The sequence below is a fragment of the Podarcis filfolensis genome, assembly GCF_964270895.1.
Source record: "Podarcis filfolensis genome assembly, chromosome: 12".
Classification (NCBI taxonomy): Eukaryota; Metazoa; Chordata; class Lepidosauria; order Squamata; family Lacertidae; genus Podarcis; species Podarcis filfolensis.
Window position 1 is genome coordinate 34,410,810 of NC_139614.1, and position 22,483 is coordinate 34,433,292.

Genomic DNA, 22,483 nt, shown 5'->3' on the forward strand with positions numbered 1-22,483 from the left:
GAAGTCCTCACATTGGGGGGGGGGTAAATTCAGTGCCAGGTGCAGAAGAGGGGTAAAGGTAAAGGGACCCCTGACCATTTGGTCCAGTCGTGACCGACTCTGGGGTTGCATGACTAAGCCGCTTCTGGCGAACTAGAGTAGCTCACGGAAATGCCGTTTATCTTCCCGCCGGAGTGGTACCTATTTATCTACTTGCACTTTGTGCTTTTGAACTGCTAGGTTGGCAGGAGCAAGGACTGAGCAACGGGAGCTCATCCTGTCGTGGGGATTCGAACCACCAACCTTCTGATTGGCAAGTTAAACCACAGAGCCACCCACGTCCCATGCAGAAGAGGGGGGCACTGCACAAATCCACCCCACACCTGGTATTAAATGTCACCTATCCTTCCATCCATTCCCAACTTTAAAGGTCACAATTTTGTCTGCAAACAAGTGAATTTGCTAAAACAAGAACAATAATGATGATGCAAAATAATAATAATAATAATAATAATAATAATAATAATAATAATTCAACAAAATAAGTAAATGCTAACATACCCTGCAGAGGTGCATCATAATTATCCCCTTCCTGAATTTCTACGTAATCAGTGCTGCAATTATGCCGTCTGTCTTCAGTTTCAAAGTCAGTAAATGACAGTGTGACATGATTGACTGTTGGGAGAAAGATATGTAAGGGAAAGTTTTGCATTTCACAAAAGGAGGAACTGAGTTAATGTTCACACTGAAGGCTGGCTATTTATTTATTTGATTTGATTTTTTTCTCACCAGGATAGAACCACTTAATCATATTGAGATGCTTCAGACATGCATGAACAAGGAGCCTCAGGCTCACACACTCCTTCTTCCCACTGTTCTAATGCACAGCGATCTCCCTTCTCCTTTCCTGGTCGGCACATGTATTCACAATTCTATCTGCAAATGAATGCTAGTTTCAAAGAACTGTGGGCTCTTGTGTGCCAGCACAAGACTTGCATTTGCCCTGTTGTAATTTGAGCTTTATAGCGTTCAGCAGAACCTTGAAACCTTATAGTTGGGGCACTTAGGGACAGAATGGCGAAATTGTATGTTATCTCATTAATTTTGCCCCAGATCCTAAGATTTTTCACATTAATTCCCACTCAGAAAAAGATTTAAGTGTCCCTTGGTCATGCCCATCTACCAGGATGCAGGACTTCCTGCAAAGAAGAAAAGAAGGAATTTTGCATTGTTATCACAGATGAGGGGAGGATGTTAGTCATTCAGCCTGCTTTCCCAAAAGAGAGGGATGTGTCTCTGTTGTTAACTTACATGGTTCCTGAGCTAGGATAATCCAACTGCAATTCTGATTGTTTGGGTACTTGGCCGGGTACAGAGGAGAGGAAATGGCAGCACCAACTGAATCAACTTCCAAGACACTTCCACATTCTTTGGAATAAAAGATACAAATGAACATTAGTTAAGGTGTGTATAAAACTGGGCCCGGAAGGACAATGAAATTAGACCTTCCTTTAAAATCTTGCATGCACAGATGCTGACAATATGTGGTGAGGCTGCTTTCTGGATCTCCCCAAATCACTTCCCATAATGGTCAAATATCCACTTCTGGGGTTTTTTAAAATAACAATATGAAGCTGCCATTTATTGAGTCAGACAGTTGATGCATCAATGTTGGGCAGAAGATAGTTTGCAATCTACTGACTTAGATTTCTAGGTACATCAGCAACTGTTTCTCACTCTTAATAGTTTGACAAAAGGTTGCTTTCCTCTGAATTAGATTGCTGAGCTAAATAAAGCTTTCAGGGGAGCTAGGATATTGCAACTGGGTTGTTGGCAACAATGTTTTTTCTTTTCTTTTAACTTACTGGGTTTTTCCTTGAAAGGTTAAGAAAGGGAGATACAGGCTGGCATTTAGATAGCAATTGTATCATGTTGCATGCATGCATGATGAGAACTGTAACACAATAAACACCCAGTCTGGAAATAACCCTAGCTAGGGCAAGAATTAAAATATATTCATGACAGTGAGAAACTTGCCTTCAGTGAATTGAGCCCTAAAGCCTCTGAGATGGACAGTGCTGTCAGAGCGAAACCGTACAAATATGGTATTTTGGGTGGACAGGATAGGAGAAGGTCGCTGCTGCCCACAAACTTTCCGAAGAAGTGGAGCTTCAGCATTGGAACCATCAAATACCTATAGAGCAGAGAAGTATATATGATTAAGGTTAAGAACCTCAGAACAGCATTGCTTATCTAGCAAGGCGAAAATACACACTATGAGAATGTTGTAACCATAGTCTGGGCAGCAAATAAAGATAGGCAGTTACATCCAAATAGTACATGTACTGTACTAATACCAGGTTTCAGATGTGATATTTGAAATTATTCATGTGTAGGAACCTGAGACAGAAGACCTGATTTGTTTGTGGGGAGATTATACAATGTAGTATCAAGCAAGTGTTATCCTACACTTAATTTTCCTTATTGCAAAATGTCTCTTGGGGAAGAGGGTTTGTTTCATAGGAACTCCAAATCAGCCTTCAAGGTGCATCCTGAATTTGTCAGGATGTGATTGACTCCCATGCCAAAATAGTGGCAGTCTGGAAGCTGCCAGAATTATTGCTGAAAATGATGCTTTACCAGGGGTTGTAGCTGATATGTGTTGCTATTTAGCATTTTTAGCATGGTTGAAAACTTCTAAGGGCATAGTACAGGTATAAACTGAATTCAGTTGGCTCTCTTTATTTTATTTTGTATTGTATTTATTTATTTGTTAAATTTGTGTTTCATAACTCTTCCCCCCACCAGCTGTTCACATCAGTGTGGCTTCATTAGTGTCAGATTAGTTTCTGTTTGTGTACACACCAGTGGTCATGGATAGAGCACGGAAGGCTTTGCCCTATGCAAAGGTTTTCACACCTTGTCAAGATATCAATTAGGAATAGCTTAAGGATTCCAGGGGAAATTTATAAATGATCTTAAAGACCACTGTAAACAGTTAAAATCATTAGTGGGGTTGGAATATCACTTGTAGTTTAATAGTGTTTTTGGATATGATGGAGATGTAAAAGATGCAGGAGGAAATGATTAATAATAGGACCCACAAAGGGGAGGATGGAGGTCTAGGAGATTCCTTGGAATCTTGTTTTTATGGTTTATGTTCGATATGTGATTGTAACATTTTAATCTGAAAAACCAAACAAATAAATAAAAATAAAAGGGGGGAGGAGAGGAATAGCTTAAGGATTCCAACTGGTGTGAAGCTGGTTTGAAAAAACAATGCCCCAAACAGTAGTGTTTTATAACAAACTGCAAGATGCATATGCATTTTATAGAATGATGTGCACACACAGATTAAAAACCCAGCAGTGGAATTGCAGTGAGTACACAGTAAGCAGCAGTGTGATCCCAGCTGAGCTGAGTTACCCCTCTGGCAATTGTCACTAAACAGGGAAAGTCAGTGGAGAATTACATCTTATTTTGTGGAATAAACCTTTTTTTCCCAGAATGAGCTTTATGTGGTGTGTAAGATTTTGCCACATCCTGGAACGCCACTGAAAACTGAGTTTCTTCAAGAGGCATGATAAATTGCAAATCTCGTCATGTGTGGAGCTGGTGGGTAAAAGTCACAATGGGGTGAGTCAGGCCCCTTCGCTATCAGCAAACTGTGGCTGTCAAAATGTCATAATTTTGCAGAGCTCATTCTCTTGTCTCTTCATTATTATTATTATTATTTGCAGGGATAGAGGCAGAAGAATGAGGGAATCTGGAAGTTGGGCGTAATGCACTTTTCTACAGCGACCAGATTTCCTTGCTTCCCCGAAAAGTGCCTCTTGTTCTTGAGCTCATGCCCTAATCATCTCCAAATGCTGGAAAGCCTGACCAAAGATGCCGCTTCAGATTGGCTGGCTACAAAACACATGAGTGAAATTGGTACATTCAGTTTGGTGATTTTTATAACTGTGCTTTCCTGGAAACAACAAACAGTGTAATTTACCACAAATACTCCACCCATATGCATTTTGCAAAAGCATCGTTGGGTAGTCAGAAACATGGGTACATTATTAAGTCAGAAAAGGTCTCTCTCTCTCTCTCTCTGTGTGTGTGTGTGTGTGTGTGTGCATACACACACATGCAGTGTGGAGAGACTGGAAGGAAAGGATAGCTACTATTGCTTAGTTTTGGGGTGGGGTCTCCTCTCTTCCCAGTCTAGCAGTGAGGTGGTATTTTGTGTGCCATCTCTTGTTCTTCTGAGAGAATGGCAGCTGACCATTGGTTGTGAGGCTGATGAGAGTTGGGGTTCCACAACATCTGGAGGGCAACAGGCTAGCTACCCTGAGCAAGAAATGAGGATGAAAAGGGAAAGGGTTGTCCCACATGAATCCAGAAAGCAAATCATATTATTACTATAAAAGAAACAGGGTGGAAACCTACCTGGAACATCTCTTCCTATAACACAGGAATATAAGCAACCTTCTTATTTGCTTGTATTTTAAATTCCTGATGTCTTGAAATATTGCTTATAGCTTTCCAGGTTAGCCTGGACTCTATGTTCTCTTAGCTTATATTGCTAAGTTGAAACACAACTCAAAACTAATCGGTTCCAGTTGTTGGAAGAGAATGACTCATAGCTTACTGGTATTGCAGACCACAGAGCAAATCTCAGTTTGCTCGGTACTTTTTGTGGTTGCTAGAACCTAAAACATTATAATTTTTTTCAAGAAGTCTGCCAACATGTACAGTAGCTTCAGAAATGACCCTTAAAAAAACAGCAACTTTGATTTTGCTCATCAAGTGAAGTGAAGGACCAGGACCATGATATGATACAATACTGCCTTTCCATCATGCACATGACTGACATGGCTGTTTTTGTACATTAGTACCAAGATAGAAAGTGCTACTCTTGCAAGACCATCTGGGTGAACTACTGCATGTACTCATACAAGTGGCTCCACTGACATCCTGGGCACCACCCATGTGAATAAGTATCAGAGGAATTAGCACAGCACAATGATGACATTTCTCTTTAAAATTTCTCCCCAAGCTGTTATTTACACTAACAGCAGCTTTGCTCCTCGGCAAATAGCAGCTGGTGGGGTGAGGACAAGTTTCACTGAGACATGGGAAAGTGCTTTTCTTATTCCTTAAAAAATAATCATCTCTCAGTACTCACTGCAACATAGTCATAGTTACATGAACGATGAGATTCTATTTCAAAGTCTGTGAAGTTCAGCAGAACACGATGGCCCCCATCGACTCGAATGACCCAAGAGCAGTCACTGCTATTGCTGTAAGGCTGAGGATAGTTGGGAGAATGGATTTCACCGCTTGGAGCTTGGAAAACTCCTCCGCAACCTAGAAGTGAAGGTAACGGATGCTCATTTGAGAAACCTGCATATTTTACCAAGAGTTCAAATGACTATCTGCGCTACATGTCGTACGTATCGGCAAAGCCATTAACTCCAGAAATAAATGCTAACCTGTTTATTAGGCTGAAATTGAAACAACAGTCCTAGCTTCATTAACGGGACTCCACTAATGGGCACTTTGGTGGGCATCAAAGGCAATGAAAGTTTGCCCATTGTGCTGGCTGGCTGGCAAGAGGGTAGGAGTGGGATTCTGCATGGCCTCAGTTTCTCTGGGTTACGCGATGTGCAGCAGCCTCAGGACACAGCACAGGCACTTAGACAGGGAAGTGTCTCTCCACTGCCTGGACAACTAGGTGTCCCTCCCAGTGCTGGTCTGGGGTATTCTGCTGTCTGAGGTGAACAACGAGTTGGCGCTCCCTCCTGCTTCCTTGTACAGAAGCCAGTGAGAAAGGCAATTGACTCTTACTTCTTCATGGCCAACCGGACAGCACCCTCTACTGCAAAACCCTGCCAGGAGCTCTGGATTGGCCGCACCCCTTCTTTCCCCTGGTAAACAACAGTGATCCACCTGCCAGGAAGCTGGGGCAGCACCTCTGCTCCACCCAGTGAGTCACTTCTGCGCCTGCCTTTTGTATGGAAGGCCACACAAAAACCAGAGGTGGTTTTTTTAATACATAGTCCTCTCTCCAATGTCTCTCCACAAAAAGAGGAGACATTATCGTAATCTGTGGGCACGTTTCAGCCAAGACGTGAAGCAGGGCTGGTGAGTGTTGCATTTCAGCAGTATAACAGCCACAGTGGTCAAAATAAGCCACCCTGAATTATCAATTTTATGTTGCCCCATCCTACGTTGAGCAAGGCACTTGACCAGATGACTCCCAAGGTCCCTTCTAACTCCGTGATTCTGTGAATTTAGGGGTCCAACTCAAAGCAATTCTTTCAGTTAAAAATAAGCTGAAATGCTGTGCTTTGAGCTCAATCCTTGTGCATCCCATCATTCTCCAGGGCAACTGCTTATTGTCATTTTAACACGTCTCTAATTACAATGATCATGGGTAAAACTTTGGGGGGGGGGGGAGAAGCACAGGAAGAATGAGCTATGGCGCCACACTTGTACTAAGTATTGGTGTAGCGTGCTAGGAGAATTTGGAGTTTGACATAACTCTGGGGTGTTGTCTTCCACACTGCCTCTTCGGCTGCTCACAGGCCTTACATTTAAAGTACATTTTAAGGAAGTGTTGAAAACAAATAAAATAAATAAATAAAGTTAAAGCACATGACCCCCCGCCTAAAGAATCCTGGGAACTGTAGTTCGCGCACACACACATTCATTCATTCATTCATTCTCACCTCCAGGTATCTCTTGCCAAGTGGCATTGAAGCCCCTTCCATTCACATGTCTGTCTGCCTTGAATCGGACCGAAACTGCATTTCCAGTGCTAGAGACATGTAGGGGATTTTGTAGCGATCTGGGGGCGCACAGCTGGGCCAACCTGGGAGAAGATAAGTCAGGCCCACCATAGATCTAGAAAGAGAATAGAAACAGCAAAAGCAAGGCTTGCTTTTTAAAGAGGAAGCAACAACTATCAAAAGCAACTAGCGTCCCATAAAGAAAGTAGATTTAACATTTCATATGAATAATAAAAATTGGAAGTCAAAATAAATGTACGGAGCTGAATGAGGCTGAATGACATTCCGCTGCCAATTTCAACCTCCCTGGGCATCCATCATTTGTGCAGAGCTCCTGTGTTCTCCTACATGTGATGTGAAGCCGATCCAGATATATAGCCAAACCTCAATCCTGTACCGACTTACCTGAGAGTAAGTCACATTCAATTCAACACTGAGGCGTGCCCTGACAGTCTCCCACCTCCAGTCCCACTTTTGATGCCCATGAATAGGCTTTAGAAGATTTCCCCCACAAAGATGTGGAAAGGCAAGGGCCACAAAAAGTGTGTATCAGGGTACACTCATCCTCTAGGCCTTGGGGTGATGCTGGTTCACCCTACATGGCAGGTCAGTTATGAAGAAACTTGTCAGGTTAGCTGCTTTAATATTTCTGTAACATTTCGGTAGGAACAGTTAAATGCCGTGGATTAATGTATAATGCATCACCTGCTAAAGGTCTCAGATTAACATATTTTCCGAGCTAAGCAAAGATTTTAAGCTCTCCAAGGCCTTTTAACAACTTTTAACATTTTGTAATATAACTTGACATCCCTATTTATGCCTGCTTTATTACTGCTGGTCCATGTTTTAGTGGTAGCTGGCCAGGTTTCAGCTCTTTTTTGCTTTTTTAATATGAGCTACATGGCTTTTATTGTCTCGTTTTATTTGGGATCTCTATGTCGTGTCTGTTTTTGCACTATTCTATGTTACTTTCATAAAAAGCTAATTGTTGTATGTCGCCTAGAGAGCTCATGCTATGAGACGCTGGACAAGTGCAAATAAGAAATAAATCATTCCAACTGCAATATTTTGAACTAAATATTTTTGGGCTTTGATTCTAGGAGTTGCCTGGATTTTTTTACATTTATAGCCCCATCCTTGATGGGCTTCCTAATTGTGTCAAGCCCCTACCCATCATCAGAATCTCACGCTTTGGGGCTGTTCTTCAGATAGTCATGGGCAACATGTGGTAGTCTGAGGAAGGAGCTGCAACATTGGGAGTGGGCTAAAAGTGTGGCCCTGATCCAAAGTGATAATGGCAATGCTCTACATGCATTGGGAAAGAAAGGTTTCCAGATATTGGGGGAGCTTCTAAGTGTGTTCAGTGGGACCATATAGAAGTCCCCATTGGATCTTTGTGTTCAACATTTGTGGTGTTTTCATGTGTTCTCTATACACCTTTAACCTTTGTGAGTTCAGGCAAATGCTCCAAGGGAGCACCACACACTTAAAGTACATTCAACACACATTTAAAGCATATGACTTTCCCAATAGAATATTGGGAAGTGTAGTGTATTAATGGTGCTGGGAACTGTAGTTCTGCAAGGGGAGAAGCTTTTGTTCCCAGGATCATTTAAGGGAAGTTGTGCGCTTTAAATGCACTTTGCATGTGCTTTAAGTTTATGGTGTGCGTCTGCCCATTGTTAATCAAACTATCCTCTAGCATAGGAGTAGCCAAAGTGGTACCCTCCAGATACTACTGAACTTCATCTCCCATTGTCCTTGACCACTAGCCATGCCAGCTGAGGCTGATGGGAGCTGCAGTCCCACCATATCTGGAAGGCACTATGTTGAGTACTCCTGCCCTAACTGCTATAATTTATGGGTGTTTGTGATCATAAATACAGTACAAAGAGAGTATGGTGATGACAACTGTCTCTTACTTAGGATTATACTCACACAGAAAATCAGGCTAAACCCAACTCAGCATTCTCATTTTCATTATTTAATAAACCTTAATACCCCTGAGGATTGATATTGTGGTAATAATTTGAGAACTGCTGCAAACACCTCTCCGTTGTACATTTAGTCAGCTGCATATTTAAACCCTCAAAGGGATTTTCTTTCCAACTCCTAAGCCAAGGTTCATGAACAGATGTTTTGCAAAGAGAATCAGTCCCATCAATCCTAGATATATATCCACAATATTCCTTTTGATTCATTCTATTTGAATGTAACTGTCATAACGAGATGCGCTCCACCCTGCCATGCCTTTCCTATATGAATTATAGAAAATAACAGTCCCGTGTTTTCCCAAGGAAAATACTCAGTGGAAAGAACAGGACAGCCCCTCCAATTCCATTGCTTTGAATAATGGAGAATGTAAAATAATAAGCCTTCACTGAACCATGATATTTCACACACCCCACAAAATGTATACAGATAATTGAGTGTATCTTACTTTAGTTTAGTGGCTCAAAGGTCAGAATATATGCTTTCATTTGAAAGAGTGGCAGCATTTTGGCTTCTCGACTAGAGAAAGGGCATGTGATTCGAACTTATAATCACTCCTCTGTCCTATCGGTTCTTGAAACATGATGTGGATATTACAGAAATGAATGGAACTGCTGTTAAAAGGAGATCTTTATTAAATAGTTGGCCTTCAGTCTGGAGATGGCAATGGGGGTGCGGGGGCAGAGCCAACATGCTCGTCTCAGCTCCACCCCGTCCCAGTATGGAATTTCCATATTTCTATAAAGCCTATTATATAAGGCACCTCCCATGTTCTGCATTATCATCACAGCCAATCAGGGCATGGTGGGCAGCGTTATACAATGGGTGAAGGAAGGGCTTGTTATTATGCCGAGCTTTCTTGATCACCTTAGAAGGTTCTGGAGAAAGCGAGCCTGGACACCTGAATCCTTTGTGTGTACAGATCATCAAATGCCTGCATACCCTCCAACATTCCTCAGCTGAAAATCGGGACGTGTGTCACGCTGACACACAAGTCAGCTGGCTTGCACGGAAGCACGGCACCAAAAGATGTGTGTTGCTGCTTGAGTCTACCTGCCAGCTGCTTGCTCCCTTCCTCCACCTGTGTCACACCTTAGGCTACCATGACAGTGGTGGTGGTGGCTTGGGTGAAAGCAGAGAGGGGCCGGCAAGAGTGTTGCATGTATCTGCCACCTCCACTTCAGTGGGGAACTGCTTCCCCTGCTCGTGAGGTTCCTACTTCAGAAGGGCTCCAATGCATACACAAGTCCTGGCTCATCCTCCAACCCGAGCTCAGTGGCAGAAGGGCTGGAGGGGGAAAATGAGACATTCCAGGATCTAATCAGAAGTTGGGATGGCTTCTGTAATTCCAGGGATGTCCTGGGAAAATAGGGACACTTGAAGGGTACAGTATGTGTCTGTACCTCTTTTAAGCTGCTTCTACTAGTAGTAATGATAATGACAATAACAAATCAGAGGAAAATCAAGATGGGAGGCTGCATACATAGCATGTATTTAAATCACATGACTTCCCCCAAAGAATCCTGGGAGTTGTGGTCCACCCCTCATAAAGCTGTAATTCCAGCAACCTTAACAAACTACAGTTCCCAGCATTCTTTGGGGGAAAGTCATGCACTTTAAATCAATGATGTGTATACTGCCAAAGATCATGGCATGCTGAAGCTTAGCGTCCTGGGCCTCCCTCAAATTTCTAGCAGGGATCCTATGAGTATCTTACATGCTCAGGAGACATGTCTTTTCACATACACAAGGAAGAGTTGCCAATTGTGTTCTGTTTCGGCACAGTGAATCTAACATACACTGCCCTGAGAAATAGAACTAAGCCTCCAGACTTCTTCCTTCCCTTGGACTAAGAGAAAACTTGCTGCGCACCTGCTTTAAGTGCCCTGCCATGAAGCTGTATATAGCCATGTTAAAAAACTTGTTATGCTACCGGCACCATTCCAGAGCCTGAATCAGTAGCCAAGTTCCAACAGATAACACACTGGTTTCTAGTGACTCCCTGCCCAGTTACAACACTTCAATCCCATCCCAAACCCTTACTGGAAAGTCCACCAGCCTTCAAGAACAGTTTTTAATTGGCCCAAGAGGCTACAGAAGGAAGGGGGGAAATGTGAAAGCCCTCTTGCATGAGTGGAACTCCATTTGCAACACTCTGGACCCAAGCCTCCATCCACAATGCCCTACTTGGTCTCAGTCCTAATATCTTAAAAGCAGGATGGATAACCAGTTGTCGTTAGGACTTGCAGCTTCCATAAAGCCCAGTCAGAATGGCCAATGACCAAAGGTGATAGGAGTTGTGTATGAATGCCATTTAGAGAGCCACATATTCCCAGTTCCTTAAAAGCAGCTGAACTGCTTGAAAATCAAAGGGGGAAAAGAGGGGGAAATGGATTTGTGGGTAGACCCTACAGGAAGGGTGCCATGCATTTGTATTTTTCTTATCATGGGCAAACAGCAGTGAGGGCAATTTTTATCTGGAAAACTGAAGAAAGAGAAAGGCTAAACTTCCCCTTTCCACACCCTGCTTCCAATCTGGATTCCCCCACCCCTACATGGCTGCTATTTCAAAAGAAAAGTTTTAAAAGATTGAGCAGGAGCTGTGCATCTGAGTCATCGCCTCTCGCTTGGTCCTTAATTGGTTCAATGCCCTTTCGCATCAACCACTAGTTTCACAATTGCCTTTTGTACAGTTTCAAAAAATGCGAAGGCTATTTCAAAAGCCAAGCGATTGAGGAGTGGCTTCTCCCCCCGACCGCCCGCTTTTTGCTGCAGATGCCAATTCGTCAGATGCTTTCACAAAGTCTGGAGCAGAGACAAGCCAGACTGTTTCCATGACAGAAAAGAAATATTTCATTTATTTTTTTAAAAAAAGTTTGGTTTTGGCTATAAAGGGGGTGAAAAACCTCCAATTGTTACCACATGAATCCCACATGAGGGGAAAAAGCTGCAGGAAGCTTAGAAGAATATTGGGGTGTGGTCCATGCAGAAGAGCCATATGCTGGAATAATGTTCACGAGTCGGAACACCCCTATGGAGGGGGGGGGAATAGCTCTCTTCCAACACATCACACAGAGGGTGCAGCACAGATCAATAAAGCCCATGGTTTTTTCTGGCTTTTGCCATTTGCTTCTGCTCTGCTAGTTCTGTTTATTGTGACAATCAAGCCGGCATTCCAAAGTTATGAGCAACAGAGAGAGGCCATTTCATATGGCCGGCCATCCTCGTGGCGCAGATTTCAATGGGTAAAACTGGCTCCCGCTGAGATCTGACTGTTCTCCCCGAGAGAGAACAGAGAGGTTCAGGCAGAAGGAAATATGCAGCTTTATCCTGCTTTGCAGGACTGAGAGGGAGGTTGAGAGGGAGGGAGAAGAATACAGTGTGCAGAGGGCGGGTGAGGTGGAGCAGGAAAGGATGGCGCAAAGTTCTTTCACATCTAAACTGCAATGCCAACTTGGTGCTGCTGCTCTGAAGGACTGAGAAACGGTCAGCAAGTTGAAAGTTCTGCCGAGCAATCATAACATGGTGATTATGACAGATGCGGGTGATTGCAAAGTGTCGCTGGGGGAGAACCAGTTCCATGCAAAGAGTGGGAGGGGTCTGGTCTTACTCTGGAAATTGCATAGTTCCAGTGCTATCATCTCTTCCTGTTATGTACTAAGCTTGGATCCTGGAACAATAGGCAGGTAAGATCCTAGAATGCAACAACTGATTGGCTTGCAGTAGCAGCCCAATCAGGCTCCAGGAGGAAGTTAATCACCCTATTAGGCTGGTAGGATCGTAGAATGCAACAAATGATTGGCCTGCAGTAGCAGCCCAATCAGGCTCCATGAGGGAAGCAGAATCAGCCAATCAGACAGGACTCATTGTGTAAATAATGCATATAAAAGCCTGAGGTTTTGGGGAAAATCCAATCACTGTTTTACACGCTGCAATAAAGAGCATGAAATCACTGCAGGACTCCGAGTATATTTCACTTCCCTTAGTCTCCTCCTCTCCAGGCTAAGCAGACCTATCACCCATTTCTCATAGGACTTGTTCTCTAGAGTTCTTCCTCTTGGGCATCCTCCTCTGAACATGCTCCAGTTTGTCAATGTCATTCTAAAGACGAGGCACCCAGGAACGGACACATGACTCCATGGAGCTGTTCTCTTCCGTTGCACATCGTCAGCTCATCTCTCACCCTTTGAGTCTTCTGAAGCCTCCTATCTTCAAAGCACCCTCATCAGTGACTCCTCCTACTATCACAATCCTCATATCAAATTTCTCTGCTCTTTCATCTCCAGGCTCATTAAATAGGTCACCTCAATCTTCCTCTTTTAATCTACTTTAGCCTACTTTTGTCATCTTCTGATTTACTATTTTGCTTGCCAAAAATCATAGCTAGTAGGCAGAAACTTTTACTCCCTCTATTCCCCACAGATCTCGCTAGTACAACACCAGAACTAGCTATTATTATTTATTATTATTATTATTATTATTATTATTATTATTATTATTATTATTAAATTCAACTTGGAAGTTCTTCCATTTTAAAACTAGCACTGGTACTTTTTTCTGCAGGCATGCAGTGGTCAAATACCAGATGTCAGCTTACGGTTTTTCCACTTCTGGATCAACCTAGGAATGGTTGCGAAGTATGATCTTCATTTATGTCCCTTGCCTGACTGAAGCATAATGATAGCTTGCTTAGACGTAAGATGGCACCATGAGACCTGCAGGGACAGAAAAGGAGACCAGACAGAAGGAGGGAGACAGTGGTCACAGCAGCAGGATGGACCTTGAAAGCTGGAGGCAGAGGAAATGGAAACAATTGAAGCTCAAGGGGGGAAAGAGCAGGAAGGAGAGTGGGTTGGCCAAACTCTAGGAGGCCTCCAAGGTTAATTCATTGTTCCAAGCAGAAACACCTCGAGGCTGGCTATGTCACCAGTATTTAAACGTTCAAAACAGTCCCTCAAAATAGGTTGAAATGCTTTTCAAAAAAGAGAGCTCTGAATTGAAACCACTATAGCCAACAGTAAAACAGTTTGTGTTTTTTCCATTATTCTGTGAAAAGTTTCCAAAAACAGTAGTTTCACTGTACTGTGATCACGATGTCCTAGCACACTTCTGTAAGACAACAGCACACACAGAGAGAAAGGGCTTTGCAGGGAGGGTGAGATGGGGAAGAAGAGAAATTCATACAGTAACTCCTGATAGTTAATTAAAACTCCCTGTTTCCTCTTAGTTAGGGATATCTTTCAGATTGATCAGCTTTCATGAATCATTTTAGGAACATGTGACTTCTAATCTGAGGGGTGGCAAGAAGATAATATGAACTCTCTTGATAAAAGAGGTAGTCTTTATCAATGGATCTGAAAACTCTGTGGTACATCATGCAAAAACCAAAACCAGCTTCTCAGGTGTGCTTGCACCTCAGGTTCAGGTGTCAAATAGAGGGGGCTGGTAACTGGGACATATCCATATTGTCAGAACTATGTTTCAGATTCTTTTTCATTCATGAAACTCTAGTCAGTAAAAAGACCTGGTTCCGATTCGTCGTCCCTCCCGCCCTAATAAAAGCCACCTACCTCTAAAACATCATAGTTGCAACTTGAATGGTATTCAACGTCAAATTCCACTATGGTGAGTTGAATGCTACTACCCGGGGCTGTGTGAATATACCAGTGACATTCCCTATTGTTAGGGTACTTGTTTGGATATCCTGGGCTATGGAAAGATCCAGATGTCCCAGAAAGCTCTGCGCCACACCCTGGAAAAAAAGTAGGCAGCACAGTTAGGTTTCAGTTTTTGTCAAATGTACATATTGATTTCCACTAAAAAAATGTTCCAAAGTGATTTGCATCCAGGGTAAAAATACAGTAACAAAATAAGCAAGTTAACAATATAGTCAGAAAACAATTATCATAAAAGAGTTTATCATCTCCATCATACATAACTACCCCACCCAACTTAAGATGAACACCAAATCAGGACAAACATTCCATCATTGGTGGTGTGCAGATGTCCAGGTTAACCCCATTCAGAGCAGGATGCATTCCATTCATCCAGGCAGAGGAACCACCCACTGACAGTGTCTCAGTCTTATCTAGATTGAGCTTCACTTTGTTGGTCCTTATTCAGTCCATTACTTAGACCCAGGCGCCGATCCAGCACATCCACGGCCACAGCTGCTTGAGCTGTAAAGAAGTAGCATTGCGTGTTATCAGCATACTGATGGCAGTGCACTCCAAACTCTGGCTGACCCCCATCAGTGGTTTGATCATGGGGGATAAAACTGAACCCTGCATATTCCCACATGAGACTCTCCAACTGGAGCCAACAATCCAAGTAGCAGCAGAACCATGAAAAATAGCTCTACTCTGGGCTCACCCACACTTCAGTTTGCCCCACAGCTTTCCCCTGGGAAAGCCTATGTTTTAGTGCTGACTTGGAAAAAATGGCAACTGGGTATTCCTCAGGTTGCTATTGGTTCCAATTTAGCACTAAAGAACAGGTTTCCTGGGGGAAAGCAGTGTGGCAAAGGCAAAACCATGTCTAGAAAACACCAGACAAGCAGCAAACGGCTCAGACCCATGCTTTGTGTGGATGAGCCCTCAAGAACCCCATGCTCAGTGGTACTGAGAGATGCTGAGAGATAAAGGAGAATCAACAGGGACTCATTCCACCAATCTCTCTCCCAACAGAAGATATCATACAGGGTGACCAAGGCAGTCTCAGCATCAAAACTGGGCCCGAAGCCCAGTTGAAATGGATCTGAAAAATCACAACTGAAGTGGATCTAGTTAAGGATAGTAGGGAAATAACCATCCAAGTGCAAAAACATTTATGCTAATAATATGCTTAAAAGGTATGCTTGGACTAACATCAGGAGAAGGATGAAGAGGAGATGAAAGAAGAATGAAATGGCTACATCAGGAAGTAATGGGCATATGTTTGCAATAGGAGCGGGAAACCTACTTTTTTAAAAAAGAAGAAGAAGAAAGAAATTGCATTAAATTTAAATAATTTGGACCGATTTGTATTAATTTGGAAAACCAATAAAAATAATATTAAAAAGGTATGCATGCCCAATTCACATGTAATTAAAAGTATCAAGTCCAGTTTTCAGACTAAAGCTAGAGTGAACACTTTCTACCTTGACCTGTCTACGTTTGCCACAGACTTCCTGTATGTTGCAGGAAGTTGTGGGTAAATTCTAGAGTGCAGAATTCAGTTCATGTTGGCCACCAAGAAGTATGTCAGGTCTCTCCACCGTGTGTATTGAGAATGCAGCCTAAAACACACCCAATGCTCTCCTCGGGCTGCATATTGCAGGAGAAGGGGAGTAGTGGTTTACATTTCATTTTCATTATTTATTTAAATGTTTCTAACCTGCTTTTCTGTTCATAGGTCTCCAAATTAGGTATTTTTTTAAAAAAACAACAACAACCCACCCACACAGAGACACACAATTAAGATAAAGACTAGCAGTGCAATACAGCAGGAAGTCAATAATATATGCAAGATTCAGGAACCAAATAAAATCAGTCAAAGCAAATAACCCAGTGAAATAAAACAATTGCCATGGCCTGTAGGGGTGGGGGACACGTAAACTTTAGGGGGGAGTGGCATTCCACCATTGAGAAGGCCCTGCTCCAATGCATAATCTCCCTCTGAACGAAAGCAGCTACCCTTAAGGTTATCAAGGAGATTCTGATAGGATCTTGACCACTTTGAGATGCTGACTAATTTCTGTACAAACTGGGATTCTGTTTCTTCTATATTTTCCAAAGCTGCCCATCCAAGTTAGCTGGAATCTGTGGGTTTCTTCTCAAATAATTTAGCTGGCCAGAAGAGGGACGCATTCTGGGGCCAAAATGGAAGAAGTTCCAAGTGTTGATTTGCTGTAAAAACATGCAAAAGCCTTTCCCTACACACACATTGTCACATCGTTTCCTACTATACATTTCACCGTGAGTCATTAGAAATGCAGAAATAAATGCCAGACTCCTTTGCAGCTGGTTTTCTCATAAAGGGGGGTGGGTGGGCAGGATTTGAGATGAATCATTTCCTTTATTTCACTGTATTCGTTGCACATATAGTCTCTAGGGAGGCAAGGGTCTAAAATCGTCAATTCAATCTTTTACTACCACCCTCTTATCGAGGCAGAGATGCATACGGATTGGTCGAGGCCTATGCTCCACCAAACAACATATGGCCCATCCCGATTAGAAAAAAAGGCATAAATTAGCAACAAAGGGCAGGAAAGACAAGGCCAAGGGAAGCCACTAATAGGCGTTCCCCGGAGGATGTGGCTTCTACTCAGCTTGTAGCAGGCGGGGATGGGGAGGACCAGCTGTTAGTTCCCCTGAGGTCCTGGAGCCAATTTCTACTTTTCAGCAGATGTTATTTTCACGCTCTGCACATCCGTTCTTCAAAAAAAGATGCATTTTTTAAAAATAACTCAAGTTTCAAATTCTACTTAACACTTTTCTTAAAAAAAAAATGTTGGTGGGGGAACAAAATTTATTAAGGAGCTGGATTGGGTTTGTAGTCCTGACCCTGACCCTGATGATCAGAGGACCATTGAACTCAAGGCCAGCAGGAGTCAACAGAACCAGATGCCACAACATCTAGGCCTGTAGAACCACTCAACAGGCACAAGTCAGAACCTTCACAGACACCATAGCTTTAACTATACAGACCTTTGTCGGCAAGGTGATGTCTCTGCTTTTTAAGATGCTGTCTAGGTTTGTCATTGCTTTTCTTACAAGAAGCAGGCGTCTTTTAATTTCATGACTGCTGTCACCATCTGCAGTGATCATGGAACCCAGGAAAGTAAACTCTCTCACTGCCTCCATTTCTTCCCCTTCTATTTGCCAGGAGGTGATGGGACCAGTGGCCATGATCTTAGTTTTTTTGATGTTGAGCTTCAGACCATATTTTGTGCTCTCCTCTTTCACCCTCATTAAAAGGTTCTTTAATTCCTCCTCACTATCTGCCATTGTCTAAGCCTTTTTTAAAGCCATCCAAGCTGGTGGCCATTACTGCCTCTTGCAGGAGCCAATTCCATCATTTAACTATGCACTGCATGGAGAAGTACTTCCCTTTACCTGTCTTGAATCTTCCAACATTCAGCTTCAGTGGGTGGCCCTGTGTGGATGTAGCTGCAACCCTGGTGTGGTGTTCCTACAAACACAGGGCTGGAGAATGTGTGGCCTCCAGACATGGCTGGACAACAACACCCATCATCCCTGGGTACTGAGCATACTGCCTGGGGCTGCTGGGAACTGGAGTTCAACAACATATGATGGGGAGGACCCCAGGTTTCCCCATCTCTGCTACAACACTAAGATGTTTCTATCATGCTATTTTATTGCAGTTTTCTACTGGTGCAGTAGGGGCTACCTCCACTTTTCTCCACGTTTATTTGAAGACGCTCCATAGGCTATTTCAGCTTCTGCTAAAAAATAATAATAAATCAACATGGATCTTAAAACCCATCTTACAAATTTATGGTACATGTCATTTTTGTGAGCATAGACATATTCAAACATGGTTGAGTTTCACTCCTGAGGCGTGTAGTAGCCTAAGTTTGGCAAGGAGTGAAACTGACCTATAAAAGCTTATGCTATAAATGTGCTGGACTTCAAGGTGCCACAGGGCCCCTTGTTCTGAATATTGCAACAGAACTCACCCTCTGGAATTTGTCTAAATATAAGCATGCAAAGCCGTCTTCACCAGCCTGCCTGCCAATTCCAGCTCAGCAGAGTTAAAACGGATCAACAGGAGGAACATTCACAGTAGAAAAACCAAATAAAACGGCCCTTGGACACTGATGAATTTTTCCCAGCAAACAGAGCCTTCTCATGTGGTTTAATTCCTAGGGGGAACTGCAGTGCTACACTGGCAGCAATTTACTGCATATCTGGGGCTGAAAGAACTGGGAATGTTTCAACTTAAACAGACATTTATGACTCAACTTCTCCTACTGATCCCTTCCTGTTAGCCACAAATACATGTTTTTACTGAAAACTCAAAATAGGCTAGGCCAATGCAAAACTCCTGATGTCCAAAACTTAGCTCGCAGGCTTTCTAGTTCAGCAACTCCTGTGCCAAACACTTGGATTTGTACATGGGTTAGTCTTCCTGATAAATTACGTTCATGTCTAAGTTAATGAAAATTCTTCAATATGTTGTTATTTGTTATTGGCCTTTATTGGGGTAAGTTTAAACAATAAGATAATAAAATCATACAAAGTAATCCAAATACCATATTTTTCTGTATATAACATGCCCCTGTGTACAAAATTACCCCTATTTTTTGGGACTCAAAACTGAGGAAATGCCTAGAGTTGTTGAGCTTTTTTGGCGGGGGTGGATTGCTGACAATCTTCCTAGTATCTATGTAGATTTATTTTACTGGGTGCTCTAATAAACGTCATGAGCAGACCGGAGTGAAGCCTGCTCACTAACGGCCCACTTGGCTGACCCCGCCTCCACCAATGCTGCCAATTGGATAATTTAAATTGAGGTTTGGTGGGAACCTCTGATGGCTGTGGCATTAGAGAGGCAGGCCAGCACAATCACAATGCTCGGGGGTGTTCCGCACAGTCCCGCAAAGGGCACCCACAGTCAGAGGAGTGAACATTCATTGTTGAGTAACTAATCCTGCACCTAGGTGAATTGTTAATGTGACCCTTAAACAAAACAGTACGCTAGATCAGGATGGAGCAGACTTTTTCATTTCAAGGGCCATATTTACATCTGATAAGCCTTCCAGGGGCCACATACCAGTGGTGATTGGCCAGAGCCAACAGCGGGCTGAACTACAAATGTGACTTTTACCTCTGTACAGTAGGCTAGTTTCTACACATACCTCTGTCCTCTTCCCCAACAAGCAAGAGGCCTTATCAGAGCTCAAGGATACTTTCCAGCCAGGCCAAAACACTCAAGGAGGATGCAAAGCCAGGCTGGTGAGTAGTGTGTCTTGGGAGGGTGTGTGGCCTGAGGTTAGTCCAGAAAATCAGAAAACAGAACTGGAGGGTTGAATTTGGCCCCAGGTCTGAGGTTTCCCATTCTTGCCCTAGAGCTTTTATGCCTGGAATCTCATCCTCACCCAGTTTTTACCTTTGGCATAGTCTCCTCTACCAATACCCTGTAACCATCCCAGACAGTTAACCTCCTAATTTGGTCCTGAATGCACACCTCCACTTAACACATATTTCAGGACTGACTTATAAATTTCACCTTTGCAACTTGGTAGTCACTAGGGGGAAATGCTTCCATGCAGCTAGAACTCTTTTTTGCAGCAGCTACTGTCAATCGCTGGGTGTGGCTAGACTGTGTGTTTAGATTCCGTGCTGGTGCCAGTGAAAGTTAGTACAGGAAGCAACTGCACAACTCAGGAGAAACACTGGGTTGCCGTTTGCATACTTTATCTCTGCAATGTGTAATCCTGACCACAAAGCAACGGTTTTTCAATGACTACCAGCTTCTATGTGGAATCTGCTGATTGTGAAATTACATCTGAAATGACTTGACCCACACATCTCAGATTCATGTGCAGATCATAATTTTGCCACCCAACATTCTTCAGGTGTTGCAGCACAGTACTCGGCAGTTTAAAGTTAACAAAATATGTTTTTAAATACATATTTTGAATGGTTTTTTTAAAATAGAAAAATCAGAAACAGAACAGGGTTATGGATTAACATGAACAAACCAATGAGGAGGATTATAAACCAATACCAGAAAGATACGCCCATATCTAGCTACCACATTACCAAGACAATGAGGCTTCATTGAGACTTGATGAGCAGTTGCCCTTTTACTTCAATCCAGGTTCACTTCTATGCAAGCAAACTCCTTGCTTTCTTTCTCCTCTTACCTGCTTCCTGGTTCTCTTTCATCTCTATAACATCAGGCCACATTCCTTTGTGAGTTGGTGGGGAGGGGCAGAGTGGGGCTAATGTATCAGCATGAGCACTGGGTGGACTCTGTCTGCTATTGTTAAGAATGGAAATATTTCATCTGGTTATTTCTGCAAAACAACCCAAACCCACAGCTCTGCATTTTCTGGGATCTGTTAATAGGCAGGCTTGTCATGACTATAGCTCATGTGACCTATATGTGTCCATGTTCCTCTCCGGTAGGTGCCCACAACACTTCCTCTGGCTGCAGAAATGTCCTACTATTCTAACCCTCAGATATCAAAGATAGGAAACTGAAGCCAGATGCTAGCCTAATCATAGTAAGACACAGTGACTAGATTTCCTTTCGGGGAGGAAATGATAAAAACACTCAATATTATTATTATTTTTTAAAATGATAAAAACATTTTCTTTACTTATCTGCAAAATCAGGAGGTTTGAAAGATGTCCAGTAGAAATGCAACATGCTTTATTATTATTATTTGCTTGAATCCAAATAAGGAATAGCTGAATGAGAATTTTCAAATGCTTATTGGACACCAAAATAAGTGTTTGTTAAGAATGGATTCCTAATACAGGAGCATTTCTCCCTTAAATCAGCTTGATGCTTTTTCTTGTCTTTTTTGGGGGGGCGGGGAGCAGAGGGAGACGTATGATTTTGTCGCTGTTAAAAATAGAAGGGAATTTACAAAAAAAATTGCAATGAAGCAGGAACTGGTGTTTCAAAAGATACAAACAGAGACACGAAACTGTAACAAAAAACCTGAAAGCATACATCTCCCAGTGAACTTTCTTACATTCCAGGAGTTGTATTGCACAGCAAAAGAAAAATCAAAGGTCCCAAAGCAAAGGAACATTTGGATCTGAAATGTTTTGGTAGTCCTTGTACAGACAAACAAACAGCTGCACTTAGGATATGACTCCAGAGAATTAATTACATGCACCAATTTGGTCACAGCTACTTGTAAAGCATTTTGGGAAACCATATATATTTTGGGGAGGGGGAAAAAAACCATGAGAAAAAAGAGGGAGAGATCTGGTTTCTTTATTTTATATAGCTGACAAAGGTCTCAGAGTTCCCTCAGAAAGTACATATGGTGACCCAAGTCATAGTTGCTTGGAAACGATACAACAAATAAGAAGCATGCAGTCTGGTGGTGACCACATCTTCCTTGGGCTGGCTTCCTTATAACTTCAGATTGAGTGGAAAATAGTGATTTAGAAAGACCATGGGCTATCACAATAAACCACCACTGGAATAAGAATGCTTCAAGATGAATTTGCATACGTTTCATGGTTGTGGTTCTTAGCTATGTGGACCTGCATTGATTCCTCTTTGTTAACTTACTTGCGGCTGTAGTATATCAGCACATCTTCCTGTTTCTTCCCTTACTCTCAGACCAGTGCTGCCCCAAGACATTTTGCTACATAAGCCACAACAGCAAATGTTTCCTCCGAGACAACATGCCAAGTTGTTTCAGCACCTGAGGCAGATAATCCCACAAGCACCTCCTCCCTGACATGACAATAAATATACGACGACAACAAGTTAAGCCAACTATCAAGTTCCTGCCTTTGGAGGCAGCAGTGATGCAGAGACATTCAGTTTGCCAATTTGCTACAGCAGGTGTGAGGAACTCCTATCTTCCCTGGCCACGATTGCTGGGGCTGATGGGAGTTGTAGTTCAGCAGCTTCTGGAAGACCTTAAAGCTCTCCACATCTGTGCTGCAGCCATGTGTACATTGAGAAGAGAGTTGAAAATGTGTTCACAGCCCTGTGACTTTCTATTTGATATATGCCTCTCTTGTTCCAAACTC

At 42.7% G+C, this 22,483-nt stretch overlaps 1 protein-coding gene and 1 long non-coding RNA gene across 3 annotated transcripts in view; one reads left to right on the forward strand and one right to left on the reverse strand.

Annotated features, from left to right (window-relative positions):
- Positions 1 to 22,483, reverse strand: part of CUBN (cubilin) — a 137,269-nt gene that overhangs the window by 55,718 nt on the left and 59,068 nt on the right. For both annotated transcript variants that reach the window (XM_083578438.1, XM_083578439.1), the window contains 6 exons: positions 14,321 to 14,502; positions 6,699 to 6,873; positions 5,153 to 5,334; positions 2,017 to 2,173; positions 1,291 to 1,407; positions 541 to 654 (listed from right to left, as the gene is read on the reverse strand). In XM_083578438.1, the coding sequence (XP_083434564.1) occupies positions 541 to 654; positions 1,291 to 1,407; positions 2,017 to 2,173; positions 5,153 to 5,334; positions 6,699 to 6,873; positions 14,321 to 14,502 (927 nt within the window). The remainder of the gene's footprint in view (positions 1 to 540; positions 655 to 1,290; positions 1,408 to 2,016; positions 2,174 to 5,152; positions 5,335 to 6,698; positions 6,874 to 14,320; positions 14,503 to 22,483) is intronic.
- On the forward strand, positions 12,154 to 15,708 carry LOC310745894. The gene is made up of 3 exons (XR_014540436.1): positions 12,154 to 12,294; positions 13,314 to 13,387; positions 15,601 to 15,708. It is a non-coding gene; the product is annotated as an uncharacterized lncRNA (long non-coding RNA).